Source organism: Aulonocara sp. 'chitande type north' Nkhata Bay, linkage group LG16 (genome assembly GCF_057382095.1).
Source record: "Aulonocara sp. 'chitande type north' Nkhata Bay isolate Kocher_YH1m ecotype deep benthic linkage group LG16, A_spYH_male_GT1.1, whole genome shotgun sequence".
In the NCBI taxonomy this organism is placed as follows: Eukaryota; Metazoa; Chordata; class Actinopteri; order Cichliformes; family Cichlidae; genus Aulonocara; species Aulonocara sp. 'chitande type north' Nkhata Bay.
The window spans coordinates 5,114,702-5,128,913 of NC_141359.1; the positions used below are offsets into that span (position 1 = coordinate 5,114,702).

General features: G+C 49.8%; 1 protein-coding gene across 1 annotated transcript; it reads right to left on the reverse strand.

Moving 5' to 3' along the window:
• Positions 1 to 4,959: 4,959 nt before the first annotated feature.
• LOC147310863 (uncharacterized) lies at positions 4,960 to 6,402 on the reverse strand. Its single transcript, XM_086265612.1, has one exon. The coding sequence runs from the start codon at positions 5,836 to 5,838 to the stop codon at positions 4,960 to 4,962; it is 879 nt and encodes a 292-aa protein (XP_086121738.1). The 5' UTR covers positions 5,839 to 6,402.
• Between the last annotated feature and the right edge of the window lie 7,810 nt (positions 6,403 to 14,212).

A 14,212-nucleotide genomic window follows, 5' to 3' on the forward strand; every position in this document is an offset into this window, starting at 1 on the left:
GATACCTGTGATGGAAGCGAACGAATGACTGCAGTTCAATTCACTTCAGTTTTATTTATATAGCACCAAATCACTACAACAGTCACTTCAAAGATGTTTATAGATAGATAGATAGATAGATAGATAGATAGATAGAACTTTATTAATCCCTCGGGTGGGTTCCTCTGGGAAATTCGATTTCCAAAAAAGCACAGCACCGACAGAAGTTACAGAGTTACAGAATATTACACACACATATATATAAATACAGAGACAATATAAATAAAATATACGAAGGGGATAAATAGAATAAATAGGAATAAAAAATAAAAATACAAGTGAATTGCACATTTCAAGTATTGAGGTCTATTGCACTGTTGACTATTTACAAAAGTATTGCACAAAAGGTATTGCACAGTGAGGTGAAGAGGCACTACAGCTTAGTTTATATTTATATTGCAAGTTTATATTGCAAGGTGAAGACCTGACAATAGTACAGTGAAAACCCAACAATTAGATGAGCAAGCATGATGCATGGAGTGGCTGTAGCTCAGGAGGCACGCCATCTACTAATAGGAAAGCTGGTGGCTTGATCCCTGGCTGCTCCAGTCTGCATGCCAAATATCCTTGGTCAAGATACTCACCCCAAGGTACTCTCCAATGCATCCATTGGAGTATGAATGTGAATGTTAGATAGAAAGCACTTCAGTAGAAAAAGCTTAGAAAAAAAGTGCTTGTATGACTGGGTGAATGAGGCAAGTTGAATAAATAAATGAATAAATAAGTAAATAAAATTATTTATTTATTCAACTTGCCTCATTCACCCAGTCATACAAGCACTTTTTTTTCTATGCTACGATTTTAATGCACAGGTGGAGCAGAAAAGTGCTATTTAAGGACCAGTCCACTTACACTTGGCAATAGGGGGAAGGAAAAACTCCCTTTTAAGAGGAAACCTCTGGCGAAACCAAGCTCAGGGAAGTGCAGCCACCTGTCGTGATTGGAAAGAGAGCCAGAGATCATTAGCAATTATTTTTAAATACAGAGTGGCGTATAAGCACAAGGTGAGTGAAAACTCACTCATACAGCAATAAAGGAGACCATTCACGCGGTACGCCATGTTTGGAGGAAGAGAAATGCTGAAACATTTCTTGTTTCTTGTAGCCACTTATTTGTTGCATTTCTTAGTGTTGAAACAAGAAATGCAACAAATAAGTGGCTACAGAAGAAACTCAGATAGGTCATGGAGTGGCCAAGCCAATCTCCAGACCTCAGTTCTATGGAAAATCTGTGCAGGGAGCAAAGCCTTGAGCTTCCATATAGCAGACAAAAAAACCTAAAGGATATAGAGACTTTCTGTAAATGAGGGGCCAACATCACTCCGGTGAACCTGGTGAACGACTACAAAACAAGTCTTTCCACTGTGCTTGACAACAAGGTTTCTCTATCATTTATAAATATTTATTTCTCCCAATAACATGCAAATTACCTTATGTAATGTGTTTTTCTGGCTTTAAAATATCTCTCTCTCTCTCTCTCTCTCTCTCTCTCTCTCTCTCTCTCTATCTATCTATCTATCTATCTATATATATATATATATATATATATATTGTGGAGGTAAGCATCAACGACACAGAGCTCTCAGTTCTCACTCCTTCTTTATTCGTCTCCAACATCAACTGCGCATATCGCGCCACAAAACACAGGAACACACTTCCTATAGGTGTAAGTGGAGCCCTCTAGTGGTCCGCCACACACGCCCCCCCCCCCCCCCCCCGAACACCCAGCAGAACTAGTCCAGGACCCGGGGCTTAAGCAAACGGCCGGAACGGCTGAACTGGGGGGGGGGGTGGGGAAACGACAGAGGGCAACCCAGCCCGGGAGCGAGGCTGGCACTGGCGGTCAGAAAAAGCTGCAGACGACTCTGACTCCGTTGATTTTGGGTCGCTCCTGGGGGAGAAAACAGAATCCATCAGCCCGGCGGCAGGTGGGCGGCCGCAGCGAGGGGCCTGGGCCGGGACCACCTGATCCTCTTTCATAACATGTGCAGGCTTAAGTCTGTCAACAGAGACAACTTCCTGCCGACCGCCAAAGTCCAAAATGAAATGTTTGTTGCCTGGTTTAAGAACCCTGTATGGCCCGTCATATGGTGGACGCAGCGGAGTCCTATGGGCATCGTGCCTGACGAAAACGAAACGAGCAGAGTCCAACGAACTCGGAACAAAAGTGTCAGGCAGGCAGTGGTGCACAGGACCAGGAACAGGAAATGAGTCTCTTGGGGGGCAAAAAGGCAACAAAGAGGTATCGAAACATGGGGGAGGGCTCTCAGGTAAGAATTCCCCAGGGACCCGGAGAGGCTGGCCGAGGACCAGTTCAGCCGGGGAAACCCCGAGGTCTTCTTTAACAGCGCTACGCAATCCCAGCAAAACCCACGGAAGACGGTCGACCCAGTCGCCACTTGTTAAGGAAGCCCGGAGCGTGGCCTTAAGTGACCGGTGAAACCGTTCGCACATCCCATTAGCTTGCGGGTGGTATGCTGTGGTGCGGTGGACCTTGACTCCCAGGCCGTCAGCCATAGCAGACCAAAGCTCGGAAACAAACTGGGGGCCCCTGTCCGAGGTAATGTCGGCAGGGGGGCCGAAACGTGAAACCCACGTTGACAAAAATGCCCTGGCCACCGTCGCCGCTGTCGTGGACGCCAGGGGTACCGCCTCCGGCCACCTGGTTGTGCGGTCCACCACAGTCAAAAGGTGCGTGAAACCCTGGGACTGCGGCAAGGGACCAACCAAGTCCACATGAACGTGATCGAAATGCCTACCCGGGACACGGAAAGGTTCGAGGGGTGCCTGTGTGTGCCGCTGAATTTTCGAGCGTTGGCATGGGATACAAACCGCCGCCCATTCTTTCACCGTCTTGCGAAGGCCCGGCCAAACAAACCTGGCGCTGACCAGCTTGACCGAGGTCCGGACGCCGGGATGAGAGAGGGCATGCACCGAGTCAAAAACACGACGACGCCACGAACGGGGAACCACCGGGCAAGGGCGGCCGGTGGAAATGTCGCAAAGAAGGTGCGGACCGCCGTCCCACACCGGGGTGTCCTCCAGCACGAGGCCCGTTTTTGTTGACTGAAGGGCAAGGACGTCCGGGTCAGGACGTTGCTCGGCGGCCATGTCAGTGTAGTCGATGCCAACATACACCGGAGAAACCAACACACGTGAGAGACAGTCAGCAACGTGATTGGACTTACCAGCCACATGCTGAATGTCTGTGGTAAACTCTGAAATGGCCGCCAACTGGCGCTGCTGGCATGCGCTCCATGGGTCAGAGACCTTGGACATCGCAAACGTCAAAGGTTTGTGGTCAACATACGCAGTAAAGTTGCGACCCTCGAGGAAAAAACGAAAATGTCGTGTCGCGAGGTGCAGGGCCAACAACTCCCTGTCAAAAACACTGTACTTGCGTTCAGCATCCCGGAGCGTACGACTGAAAAAGGCGAGCGGTTGCCAGAGACCTGAAACCCGCTGTTCCAACACCCCACCCACTGCCACGTCAGAGGCGTCAGTGGTCAACGCGATCTCCGCCGACGGAAGCGGGTGGGCCAGCAGGGCGGCGTCAGCCAGCGCAGACTTGGCTGCGGAAAACGCACGGACGCGTTCTGGCAGCCAGTCAACCGGATCTTTGGCTGTTTTACCCTTTAAGGCAGCATAGAGTGGCTGTAGCAGTGGGCAGCTCTGGGGAGAAAGCGGTTGTAAAAATTTATCATCCCCAAGAACTCCTGCAACGCTTTAACCGATGTGGGACGCGGAAAAACCGAAACGGCCTGGACTCTGTCAGGCAACGGAACCACACCTTCAGCGGAAATGCGGTGCCCGAGGAAATCCAGAACAGGCAACCCAAACTGGCACTTGGAAGGGTTGATGATCAGGCCATGCGCTGCCAAACGCTGGAAAACCTGGCGCAGATGGGACTCGTGCTGGCTCGCTGAGCAGCTGGCCACCAATATATCGTCCAGATAAACAAAAACGAACGGCAGCCCACGCAAAACGGAGTCCATCAGCCGCTGAAAGGTCTGGGCGGCACCTTTCAGGCCAAACGGCATGCGCAAAAACTCGAACAAGCCGAAGGGGGTAATGACAGCGGTTTTAGGAACGTCTTCGGCGCGCACGGGAACCTGGTGATACCCCCGCACCAAGTCAATTTTAGAAAAAATCGATGTTCTGGCGAGATTGGCAGAAAAATCCTGAATGTGGGGGATGGGGTAACGGTAATTCTCCGTGGCATTATTTAAACGGCGGAAATCTCCGCATGGCCGCCACCGACTGTCCGATTTGGGCACCATGTGAAGCGGAGAGGCCCATGCACTGTTCGAACGCTGTACAATGCCAAGGCGCTCCATAGCTGCAAACTCTTCCCGAGTGACGGACAGTTTCGCGGGGTCGAGGCGGCGTGCGCGCGCGAACACCGGGGGCCCGACCGTGGGAATATAATGCTCAACCCCATGCTTCGTTACCGTGCTAGAGAAATTGGGGACAGACAGCGATGGAAACTGTAAAAGCAAACGCTGAAAAGCATCCCCGGAGGTCACTACATTAGCCCAAATCAGGGGCTCGGCGGCCCGAGTAAAACAGGGTAGCGAAGAAAACGAAACAGCATCAATTAAACGTCTGTTAGCAACATCGACAAGCAGTCCATGAGCACACAGGAAATCAGCACCCAAAATAGGTACAGAGCTAGCGGCAACAACAAAGTTCCACTGGAAATCCCGGCCATGAAAACAAACAGTCACCAACCTTTCCCCAAACGTTTTGATGGGAGAGCCATTAGCTGCAATGAACTGCGGCCCATAGTTTGCTGCTAGTCCGTCGGCAGCGGTAGGGGGAAGGAGGCTCTTCTGGGAGCCGGAGTCCACGAGAAAACGTCTCCCGGAGCGCGAGTCCTCTATGAAGAGCAGCCTTTCTGTATTGCCAGCGGTCGCGGCTGCTACGGCGCGCTGGCGGGTCCGTTTCCCTGGGCCGTGAAAGTGCAAGGCGGCAGGCAGCGATGCGCTCTGTCGCCAAAACGCTGATGGTAGAAACAGATGCTCTTTCCGCGGCGCCGGCGTGTAGCAATCCCTGCCGTCAGCAAGGGGGCGGATGCTCCGGGGGAGGCAGGTGGAGGCGTGGACGGTGCCGCCGGCGTGTCCGTAGCCAGGGCGTGAACGTCGAAAGTGCGGCTAGCCAGGAGAATGCGATCCGCTTCTTCAGCCAGGGAGCGATAATCCTTCGCAGGCAGAAGCGGAGAGTTCGCGAGGACAGCTCTCACGGCGGCCGGTAGTTGGCGGAGGAAGAGGTGGGCGAAGAGGAAACCACCGTCATCTGGCCCGAGCAACGATAGCATGTTCTCCATGAGCTCGAGCGCAGTACCCCCACCCAAGCCTGACAGGTTGAGGAGCTTTTCGGCTCGTTCAGCGTCGGAGAGGGCATAGCGCCGAAGAAGCAGCTCTTTGAGGGCGGCGTATTTCCCTTGGGCGGGTGGGTCCCGGAGGAGCGCCATCGCGCGACGGGTGGCCAGCGGGTCGAGCGAGGCCACCACATGGTGATATTTCGTGTCGTCAGCAGAGATGCCGCGAAGGGCGAACTGAGCCTCCATGTGTACAAACCATGACGGGGGGTCATGGAGCCAAAAGTCCGGCAGTTTCAGCGCCACAGCGAACGTAGCTGTAACAGGAGGTGGAGGTCCGGCGGCCGCTGATGTATCCATAGCGGAGTCTGTGTTATCTGCGGCCCGTTGCATGCTCGAGTCAGGGGTCACCAATGTGGAGGTAAGCATCAACGACACAGAGCTCTCAGTTCTCACTCCTTCTTTATTCGTCTCCAACATCAACTGCGCATATCGCGCCACAAAACACAGGAACACACTTCCTATACACTGGGTGTGAGTGGAGCCCTCTAGTGGTCCGCCACTATATATATATAAAAAAAAAAAAACACCCAGCACGCCCCTGCGGGCGGTTTATCCTTCAAGCTCGGGTCCTCTACCAGAGGCCTGGGAGCTTGAGGGTCCTGCGCAGTATCTTAGCTGTTCCCAGGACTGCGCTCTTCTGGACAGAGATCTCTGATGTTATTCCCGGGATCTGCTGGAGCCACTCGCCTAGCTTGGGAGTCACCGCACCTAGTGCTCCGATTACCACGGGGACCACCGTTACCTTCACCCTCCACATCCTCTCGAGCTCTTCTCTGAGCCCTTGGTATTTCTCCAGCTTCTCGTGTTCCTTCTTCCTGATATTGCTGTCATTCGGAACCGCTACATCGATCACTACGGCCGTCTTCTTCTGTTTGTCTACCACCACTATGTCCGGTTGGTTAGCCACCACCATTTTGTCCGTCTGTATCTGGAAGTCCCACAGGATCTTAGCTCGGTCATTCTCCACCACCCTTGGGTGCATCTCCCATTTTGACCTTGGGACTTCCAGGTTATACTCGGCACAGATGTTCCTGTACACTATGCCGGCCACTTGGTTATGGCATTCCATGTATGTGAGAGTAGTCCCTTCTTTCGAATGTTGGAACACTGAGCTACTAGTTGTTGGCCGTCATTGTGGATGTTGGGTATCGAAGAATCCATAGGTCCCTCATCCTATTCATGTAGCCCCTTCCGCCGGGGTTACAATATATATATATATATATACAGTGGGGCAAAAAAGTATTTAGTCAGCCACCGATTGTGCAAGTTCCCCCACTTAAAATGATGACAGAGGTCAGTAATTTGCACCAGAGGTACACTTCAACTGTGAGAGACAGAATGTGAAAAAAAAATCCATGAATTCACGTGGTAGGATTTGTAAAGAATTTATTCGTAAATCAGGGTGGAAAATAAGTATTTGGTCACCTCAAACAAGGAAAATCTCTGGCTCTCACAGACCTGTAACGTCTTCTGTAAGAAGCTTTTCTGTCCCCCACTCGTTACCTGTATGAATGGCACCTGTTTGAACTCATCATCTGTATAAAAGACACCTGTCCACAGCCTCAAACAGTCAGACTCCAAACTCCGCCATGGCCAAGACCAAAGAGCTTTCGAAGGACACCAGGAAAAGTATTGTAGACCTGCACCAGACTGGGAAGAGTGAATCTACAATAGGCAAGCAGCTTGGTGTGAAAAAATCAACTGTGGGAGCAATCATCAGAAAATGGAAGACATACAAGACCACTGATAATCTCCCTCGATCTGGGGCTCCACGCAAGATCTCATCCCGTGGGGTCAAAATGATCATGAGAACGGTGAGCAAAGATCCCAGAACCACACGGGGGGACCTGGTGAATGACCTGCAGAGAGCTGGGACCAAAGTAACAAAGGTCACCATCAGTAACACACTACAACGGCAGGGAATCAAATCCCGCAGTGCCAGACGTGTTCCGCTGCTGAAGCCAGTGCATGTCCAGGCCCGTCTGAAGTTTGCCAGAGAGCACATGGATGATACAGCAGAGGATTGGGAGAATGTCATGTGGTCAGATGAAACCAAAGTAGAACTTTTTGGTATAAACTCAACTCGTCGTGTTTGGAGGAAGAAGAATACTGAGTTGCATCCCAAGAACACCATACCTACTGTGAAGCATGGGGGTGGAAACATCATGCTATGGGGCTGTTTTTCTGCCAAGGGGACAGGACGACTGATCCGTGTTAAGGACAGAATGAATGGGGCCATGTATCGTGAGATTTTGAGCCAAAACCTCCTTCCATCAGTGAGAACTTTGAAGATGAAACGAGGCTGGGTCTTCCAACATGACAATGATCCAAAACACACCACCCGGGCAACAAAGGAGTGGCTCCGTAAGAAGCATTTGAAAGTCCTGGAGTGGCCTAGCCAGTCTCCAGACCTCAACCCCATAGAAAATCTGTGGCGGGAGTTGAAAGTCCGTGTTCCTCGGCGACAGCCCCAAAACATCATTGCTCTCGAGAGGATCTGCATGGAGGAATGGGCCAAAATACCAGCTACTGTGTGTGCAAACCTGGTAAAGACCTATAGTAAACGTTTGACCTCTGTTATTGCCAACAAAGGTTATGTTACAAAGTATTGAGTTGTATTTTTGTTATTGACCAAATACTTACTCTTCGATACCCAACATCCACAATGACGGCGAAACAACTAGTAGCTCAGTGTTCCAACATTCGAAAGAAGGGACTGCTCTCACAGCTAGAGATTGACGAGGTACAACACAAATGCTACGGCAAGGAGGAGTCAGGACGCCAGGTCAGGGGGGAGATATCATCACCCCCACCCGAGATTGGGTACATAGCCCCAAGTGCGATAGGAGAAGGATCGTTGAGTGTGAGAGGAACTGACCTGAAAAATAGGATCATGGCCAAGCTTGAAACCTGGATCCCCCGTAGCCGGTTACCAAGATTACGTGAAGTACCCTCAGAAGGTCTGCTAGATGATGTTAATGCAGCACTACGGGCAATACCTACAACCACGATTACCGACACTAACAAGCTGATCTACAATACGGCAACAGTGATCAGTGAGATGCTTGGCTACAAGTTGAACAGCCACAAGGGGCAGTACCCTCCATGGAGAAGGAGGCTAGAGGGCAAGATCAAAGTAGCACGGAGGGAGGTTAGCCAACTAACAGAGTTGCAGAAAGGTGCGACAAATAAGGTGCCTAAGAAATACAGCAAGCTGTCCATACCTGAGGCCTTGGAAACTGCCAAGCAAAGACTCACAGCCTTGGCCAGCCGCTTGAGGAGGTACACCAGAGAGATAGAAGGCAGGAGAATAAACCAGCTGTTCTCCACAGAACCAGCAAAGGTGTACTCTCAGTGGCAAGGGAACAATAAGAGAACAGCACCACCAAGGCTGGAGACGGAGCAATACTGGAAGAGCATATGGGAGAAGGATGCAACCCATAACGGCAATGCTCAGTGGCTAGTGGATCTGAGGGCAGACCACAGCGACCTCCCTGAACAGGGTCCAGTAACCATCACAGTGGCAGATATCCAAGAAAGGGTCTCCAGTATGAAGAGTTGGACAGCACCAGGGCCCGACATGGTTCACGCCTACTGGCTGAAGAAGCTGACTGCACTCCACGAGCGTCTGGCAGCACAAATGAACCAGCTGCTAGTTAACGAGAGACACCCGGAATGGCTAACCGAAGGTCGGACGGTCCTGATCCCCAAGGACCCCAAGAAGGGAGCGGTCCCCTCCAACTACCGACCAATAACCTGCCTCAGTACTACATGGAAGCTCCTGTCAGGCATCATATCGGCTAAGATGAACAGGCACATGGGTCAATACATGAGCGGGACACAGAAAGGAATTGGCAAGAATACCAGAGGTGCAAAACACCAGCTACTGGTAGACAGAACAATCAGCCGAGACTGCAAGACCAGACTGACCAACCTGTGCACTGCCTGGATTGATTACAAGAAGGCCTATGACTCAATGCCCCACAGCTGGATACTGGAATGCCTAGAATTGTACAAGATCAATGGGACCCTAAGAGCCTTCATCAGGAACTCAATGGGGATGTGGCGTACAACACTAGAGGCCAACTCCAAGCCCATAGCACAAGTTACCATCAAGTGCGGGATCTACCAAGGAGATGCTCTGTCCCCACTGCTGTTCTGCATAGGCCTGAACCCCCTCAGTGAGATCATTAACAAGACTGGCTACGGATACCGACTACGGAACGGAGCAGTTGTCAGCCACCTCCTGTACATGGATGACATCAAGCTGTATGCCAAGAGTGAACGAGACATCGATTCACTGATCCACACTACCAGGCTATACAGCAATGACATTGGAATGTCGTTCGGACTGGAGAAGTGTAGTCGGATGGTAACAAAGAGAGGGAAGGTAGTCAGAACTGAGGGGATTGAACTACCAGAAGGCAACATTGCAGACATAGAGGACAGTTACAAGTACCTGGGGATCCCGCAGGCAAATGGGAACCATGAAGAGGCCGCTAGAAAGGCTGCAACCACCAAGTACCTGCAGAGGGTCAGGCAAGTCCTGAGGAGTCAGCTGAATGGTAAGAACAAGATCCGGGCCATCAACACATACGCCCTGCCCGTGATCAGGTACCCTGCTGGGGTAATAGGCTGGCCAAAGGAGGAGATAGAAGCCACTGACATAAAGACAAGAAAGCTCCTGACCATGCATGGAGGGTTTCACCCCAAGTCCAGCACCCTGAGGCTGTACGCTAAGCGGAAGGAAGGGGGCCGGGGACTGGTGAGTGTCAGCACCACAGTCCAGGATGAGACAAGGAACATCCAAGAATACATTGGGAAGATGGCCCCAACTGACCGAGTGCTCAGTGAATACCTCAGGCAGCAGAAACCCAAGAAAGAGGAGGGAGACGAGGAACCATCATGGAAGGACAGGCCCCTGCACGGTATGTACCACCGGCAGATAGAGGAGGTGGCTGATATCCAGAAATCCTACCAGTGGCTGGACAAAGCTGGACTGAAAGACAGCACAGAGGCACTAATCATGGCAGCACAAGAACAAGCTCTGAGTACAAGATCCATAGAGGCTGGGGTCTATCACACCAGGCAAGACCCCAGGTGCAGGCTGTGTAAAGATGCCCCAGAGACTATCCAGCACATAACAGCAGGGTGCAAGATGCTAGCAGGCAAGGCATACATGGAACGCCATAACCAAGTGGCCGGCATAGTGTACAGGAACATCTGTGCCGAGTATAACCTAGAAGTCCCGAGGTCAAAATGGGAGATGCCCCCAAGGGTGGTGGAGAATGACCGAGCTAAGATCCTGTGGGACTTCCAGATACAGACGGACAAAATGGTGGTGGCTAACCAACCGGACATAGTGGTGGTAGACAAACAGAAGAAGACGGCCGTAGTGATCGATGTAGCGGTTCCGAATGACAGCAATATCAGGAAGAAGGAACACGAGAAGCTGGAGAAATACCAAGGGCTCAGAGAAGAGCTCGAGAGGATGTGGAGGGTGAAGGTAACGGTGGTCCCCGTGGTAATCGGAGCACTAGGTGCGGTGACTCCCAAGCTAGGCGAGTGGCTCCAGCAGATCCCGGGAACAACATCGGAGATCTCTGTCCAGAAGAGCGCAGTCCTGGGAACAGCTAAGATACTGCGCAGGACCCTCAAGCTCCCAGGCCTCTGGTAGAGGACCCGAGCTTGAAGGATAAACCGCCCGCAGGGGCGTGCTGGGTGTTTATATATATATATATATATATATATATACCATGCAATGGCATGTCTTTCCATGATGGTTCCTCCTCTTCCTCCTCCTTCTTGGGTTTTTGCTGCCTGAGGTATTCACTGATCACACGGTCGGTTGGGGCCATCTTCCTGATGTATTCTTGGATGTTCGTTGTCTCATCCTGGACTGTGGTGCTGACACTCACCAGTCCCGGCCTCCTTCCTTCCTCTTAGCGTACAGCCTCAGGGTGCTGGACTTGTCTGTCTTGTCGCCTCTGTTGTTTCTATTTGCCTGTGGGACTCCCAGGTACTAGTACTAATACTAGTTGTATTGCCAGATGCTTGTGTGTGTGCAGTCAGCTTCTTCAGTCAGTAGGCGTGAACCATGTCGGGGCCTGGTGCTGTCCAGCTCTTTATACTGGAGACCCTTTCTTGGATGTCTGCCACTGTTGTGGTTACTGGACCCTGTTCAGGGAGGTTTCTGTGGTCTGCTCTTAGACCCACTAGCCGTTGAGCATTGCTCTTATGGGTTGCGTCCTTGTCCCATTTGCTCTTCCAGTATTGCTCCAGCCTTGGTGGTGCTGTTCTCATATTGTTCCCCTGCCACTGACAGTACACCTTGGCTGGTTCTGCAGAGGACAGCAGATTTATTCTCCTGACTTGGTGTACCTCTTCAAGCAGCTTGTCAAGGCTGTGAGTCTTTGCTTGGCATTTCCAAGGCCTCAGGTATGGACAGCTTACTGTACAGTGGGGCAAAAAAGTATTTAGTCAGCCACCGATTGTGCAAGTTCCCCCACTTAAAATGATGACAGAGGTCAGTAATTTGCACCAGAGGTACACTTCAACTGTGAGAGACAGAATGTGAAAAAAAAATCCATGAATCCACATGGTAGGATTTTTAAAGAATTTATTCGTAAATCAGGGTGGAAAATAAGTATTTGGTCAATAACAAAAATACAACTCAATACTTTGTAACATAACCTTTGTTGGCAATAACAGAGGTCAAACGTTTACTATAGGTCTTTACCAGGTTTGCACACACAGTAGCTGGTATTTTGGCCCATTCCTCCATGCAGATCTTCTCGAGAGCAGTGATGTTTTGGGGCTGTCGCCGAGCAACACGGACTTTCAACTCCCGCCACAGATTTTCTATGGGGTTGAGGTCTGGAGACTGGCTAGGCCACTCCAGGACTTTCAAATGCTTCTTACGGAGCCACTCCTTTGTTGCCCGGGCGGTGTGTTTTGGATCATTGTCATGTTGGAAGACCCAGCCTCGTTTCATCTTCAAAGTTCTCACTGATGGAAGGAGGTTTTGGCTCAAAATCTCACGATACATGGCCCCATTCATTCTGTCCTTAACTCGGATCAGTCGTCCTGTCCCCTTGGCAGAAAAACAGCCCCATAGCATGATGTTTCCACAGTAGGTATGGTGTTCTTGGGATGCAACTCAGTATTCTTCTTCCTCCAAACACGACGAGTTGAGTTTATACCAAAAAGTTCTACTTTGGTTTCATCTGACCACATGACATTCTCTCAATCCTCTGCTGTATCATCCATGTGCTCTCTGGCAAACTTCAGACGGGCCTGGACATGCACTGGCTTCAGCAGCGGAACACGTCTGGCACTGCGGGATTTGATTCCCTGCCGTTGTAGTGTGTTACTGATGGTGACCTTTGTTACTTTGGTCCCAGCTCTCTGCAGGTCATTCACCAGGTCCCCCCGTGTGGTTCTGGGATCTTTGCTCACCGTTCTCATGATCATTTTGACCCCACGGGATGAGATCTAGCGTGGAGCCCCAGATCGAGGGAGATTATCAGTGGTCTTGTATGTCTTCCATTTTCTGATGATTGCTCCCACAGTTGATTTTTTCACACCAAGCTGCTTGCCTATTGTAGATTCACTCTTCCCAGTCTGGTGCAGGTCTACAATACTTTTCCTGGTGTCCTTCGAAAGCTCTTTGGTCTTGGCCATGGCAGAGTTTGGAGTCTGACTGTTTGAGGCTGTGGATAGGTGTCTTAAATAAATAAACAATTTTCCACAAACTGCAGACAATTTTTTTGTTTCCTTGCCAGCTTTAGTCAGGCATTGGAAAAATCTCATAATATACAGATATTGAGTTCAAACAGGTGCCATCCATACAGGTAACGAGTGGGGGACAGAAAAGCTTCTTACAGAAGACGTTACAGGTCTGTGAGAGCCAGAGATTTTCCTTGTTTGAGGTGACCAAATACTTATTTTCCACCCTAATTTACGAATAAATTCTTTACAAATCCTACCATGTGAATTCATGGATTTTTTTTTCACATTCTGTCTCTCACAGTTGAAGTGTATCTCTGGTGCAAATTACTGACCTCTGTCATCATTTTAAGTGGGGGAACTTGCACAATCGGTGGCTGACTAAATACTTTTTTGCCCCACTGTACTTCTTAGACACCCTCTTCATTGCATCTTTCTGCAGCTCCAATAATTGGCTAACCACTTCGTCACCTCGTTGCCACTTATCATCAGTGTCCTGGTTCCTCAACACCTGGTGTAGACCTTGTTAATCCAGGCAGCTTGGTTAGCATGGGCGGTCTAGCCTAGGACCCTTAATGGATAAACGCCCCAGTCGGGAGTCGATCCTACTCCTGTTCCAAAGGCATATATATATAAATGAACTTCCATAAAAATTTGAGACTGCTTTTCTTTTTCTTTTTTTGTAAGTTAGCAGCCTTAGCATCTGTGTATTCTTTTAATAATTTTGTTGCAGTCTTTTAATTTGCTGTTTACCTGAAGTATGTGATTAGTTAGTTGCCTAGCCAAGTCTGAATATGTGAGCAATGAGAACTCAGTACCCATGTAAGAGTGCTGAAATACTGACTCAGTGTGTCCACTGGTCTCACTACAGGTAGAACATCATCACAATATTTTTTTGTTACATTTTTACATTGTTTTGTAAATTCAAGCTTTTAATCTCAGCAGGTCTTTGAAACAGTGTTTGTGGATTATAAAAACATAAAATTGTAATATTTCATTTGAACATACAACATACAACATTTTTGAGTTTTTGTTTTAAAGTTATGTTTTTACACGTCATCAT

Coding starts and splice junctions, on each gene's coding strand:
- LOC147310863 (XM_086265612.1), bottom strand. CDS start 5,838: ATGTTGGAGACGAATAAAGAAGGAGTGAGAACTGAGAGCTCTGTGTCG.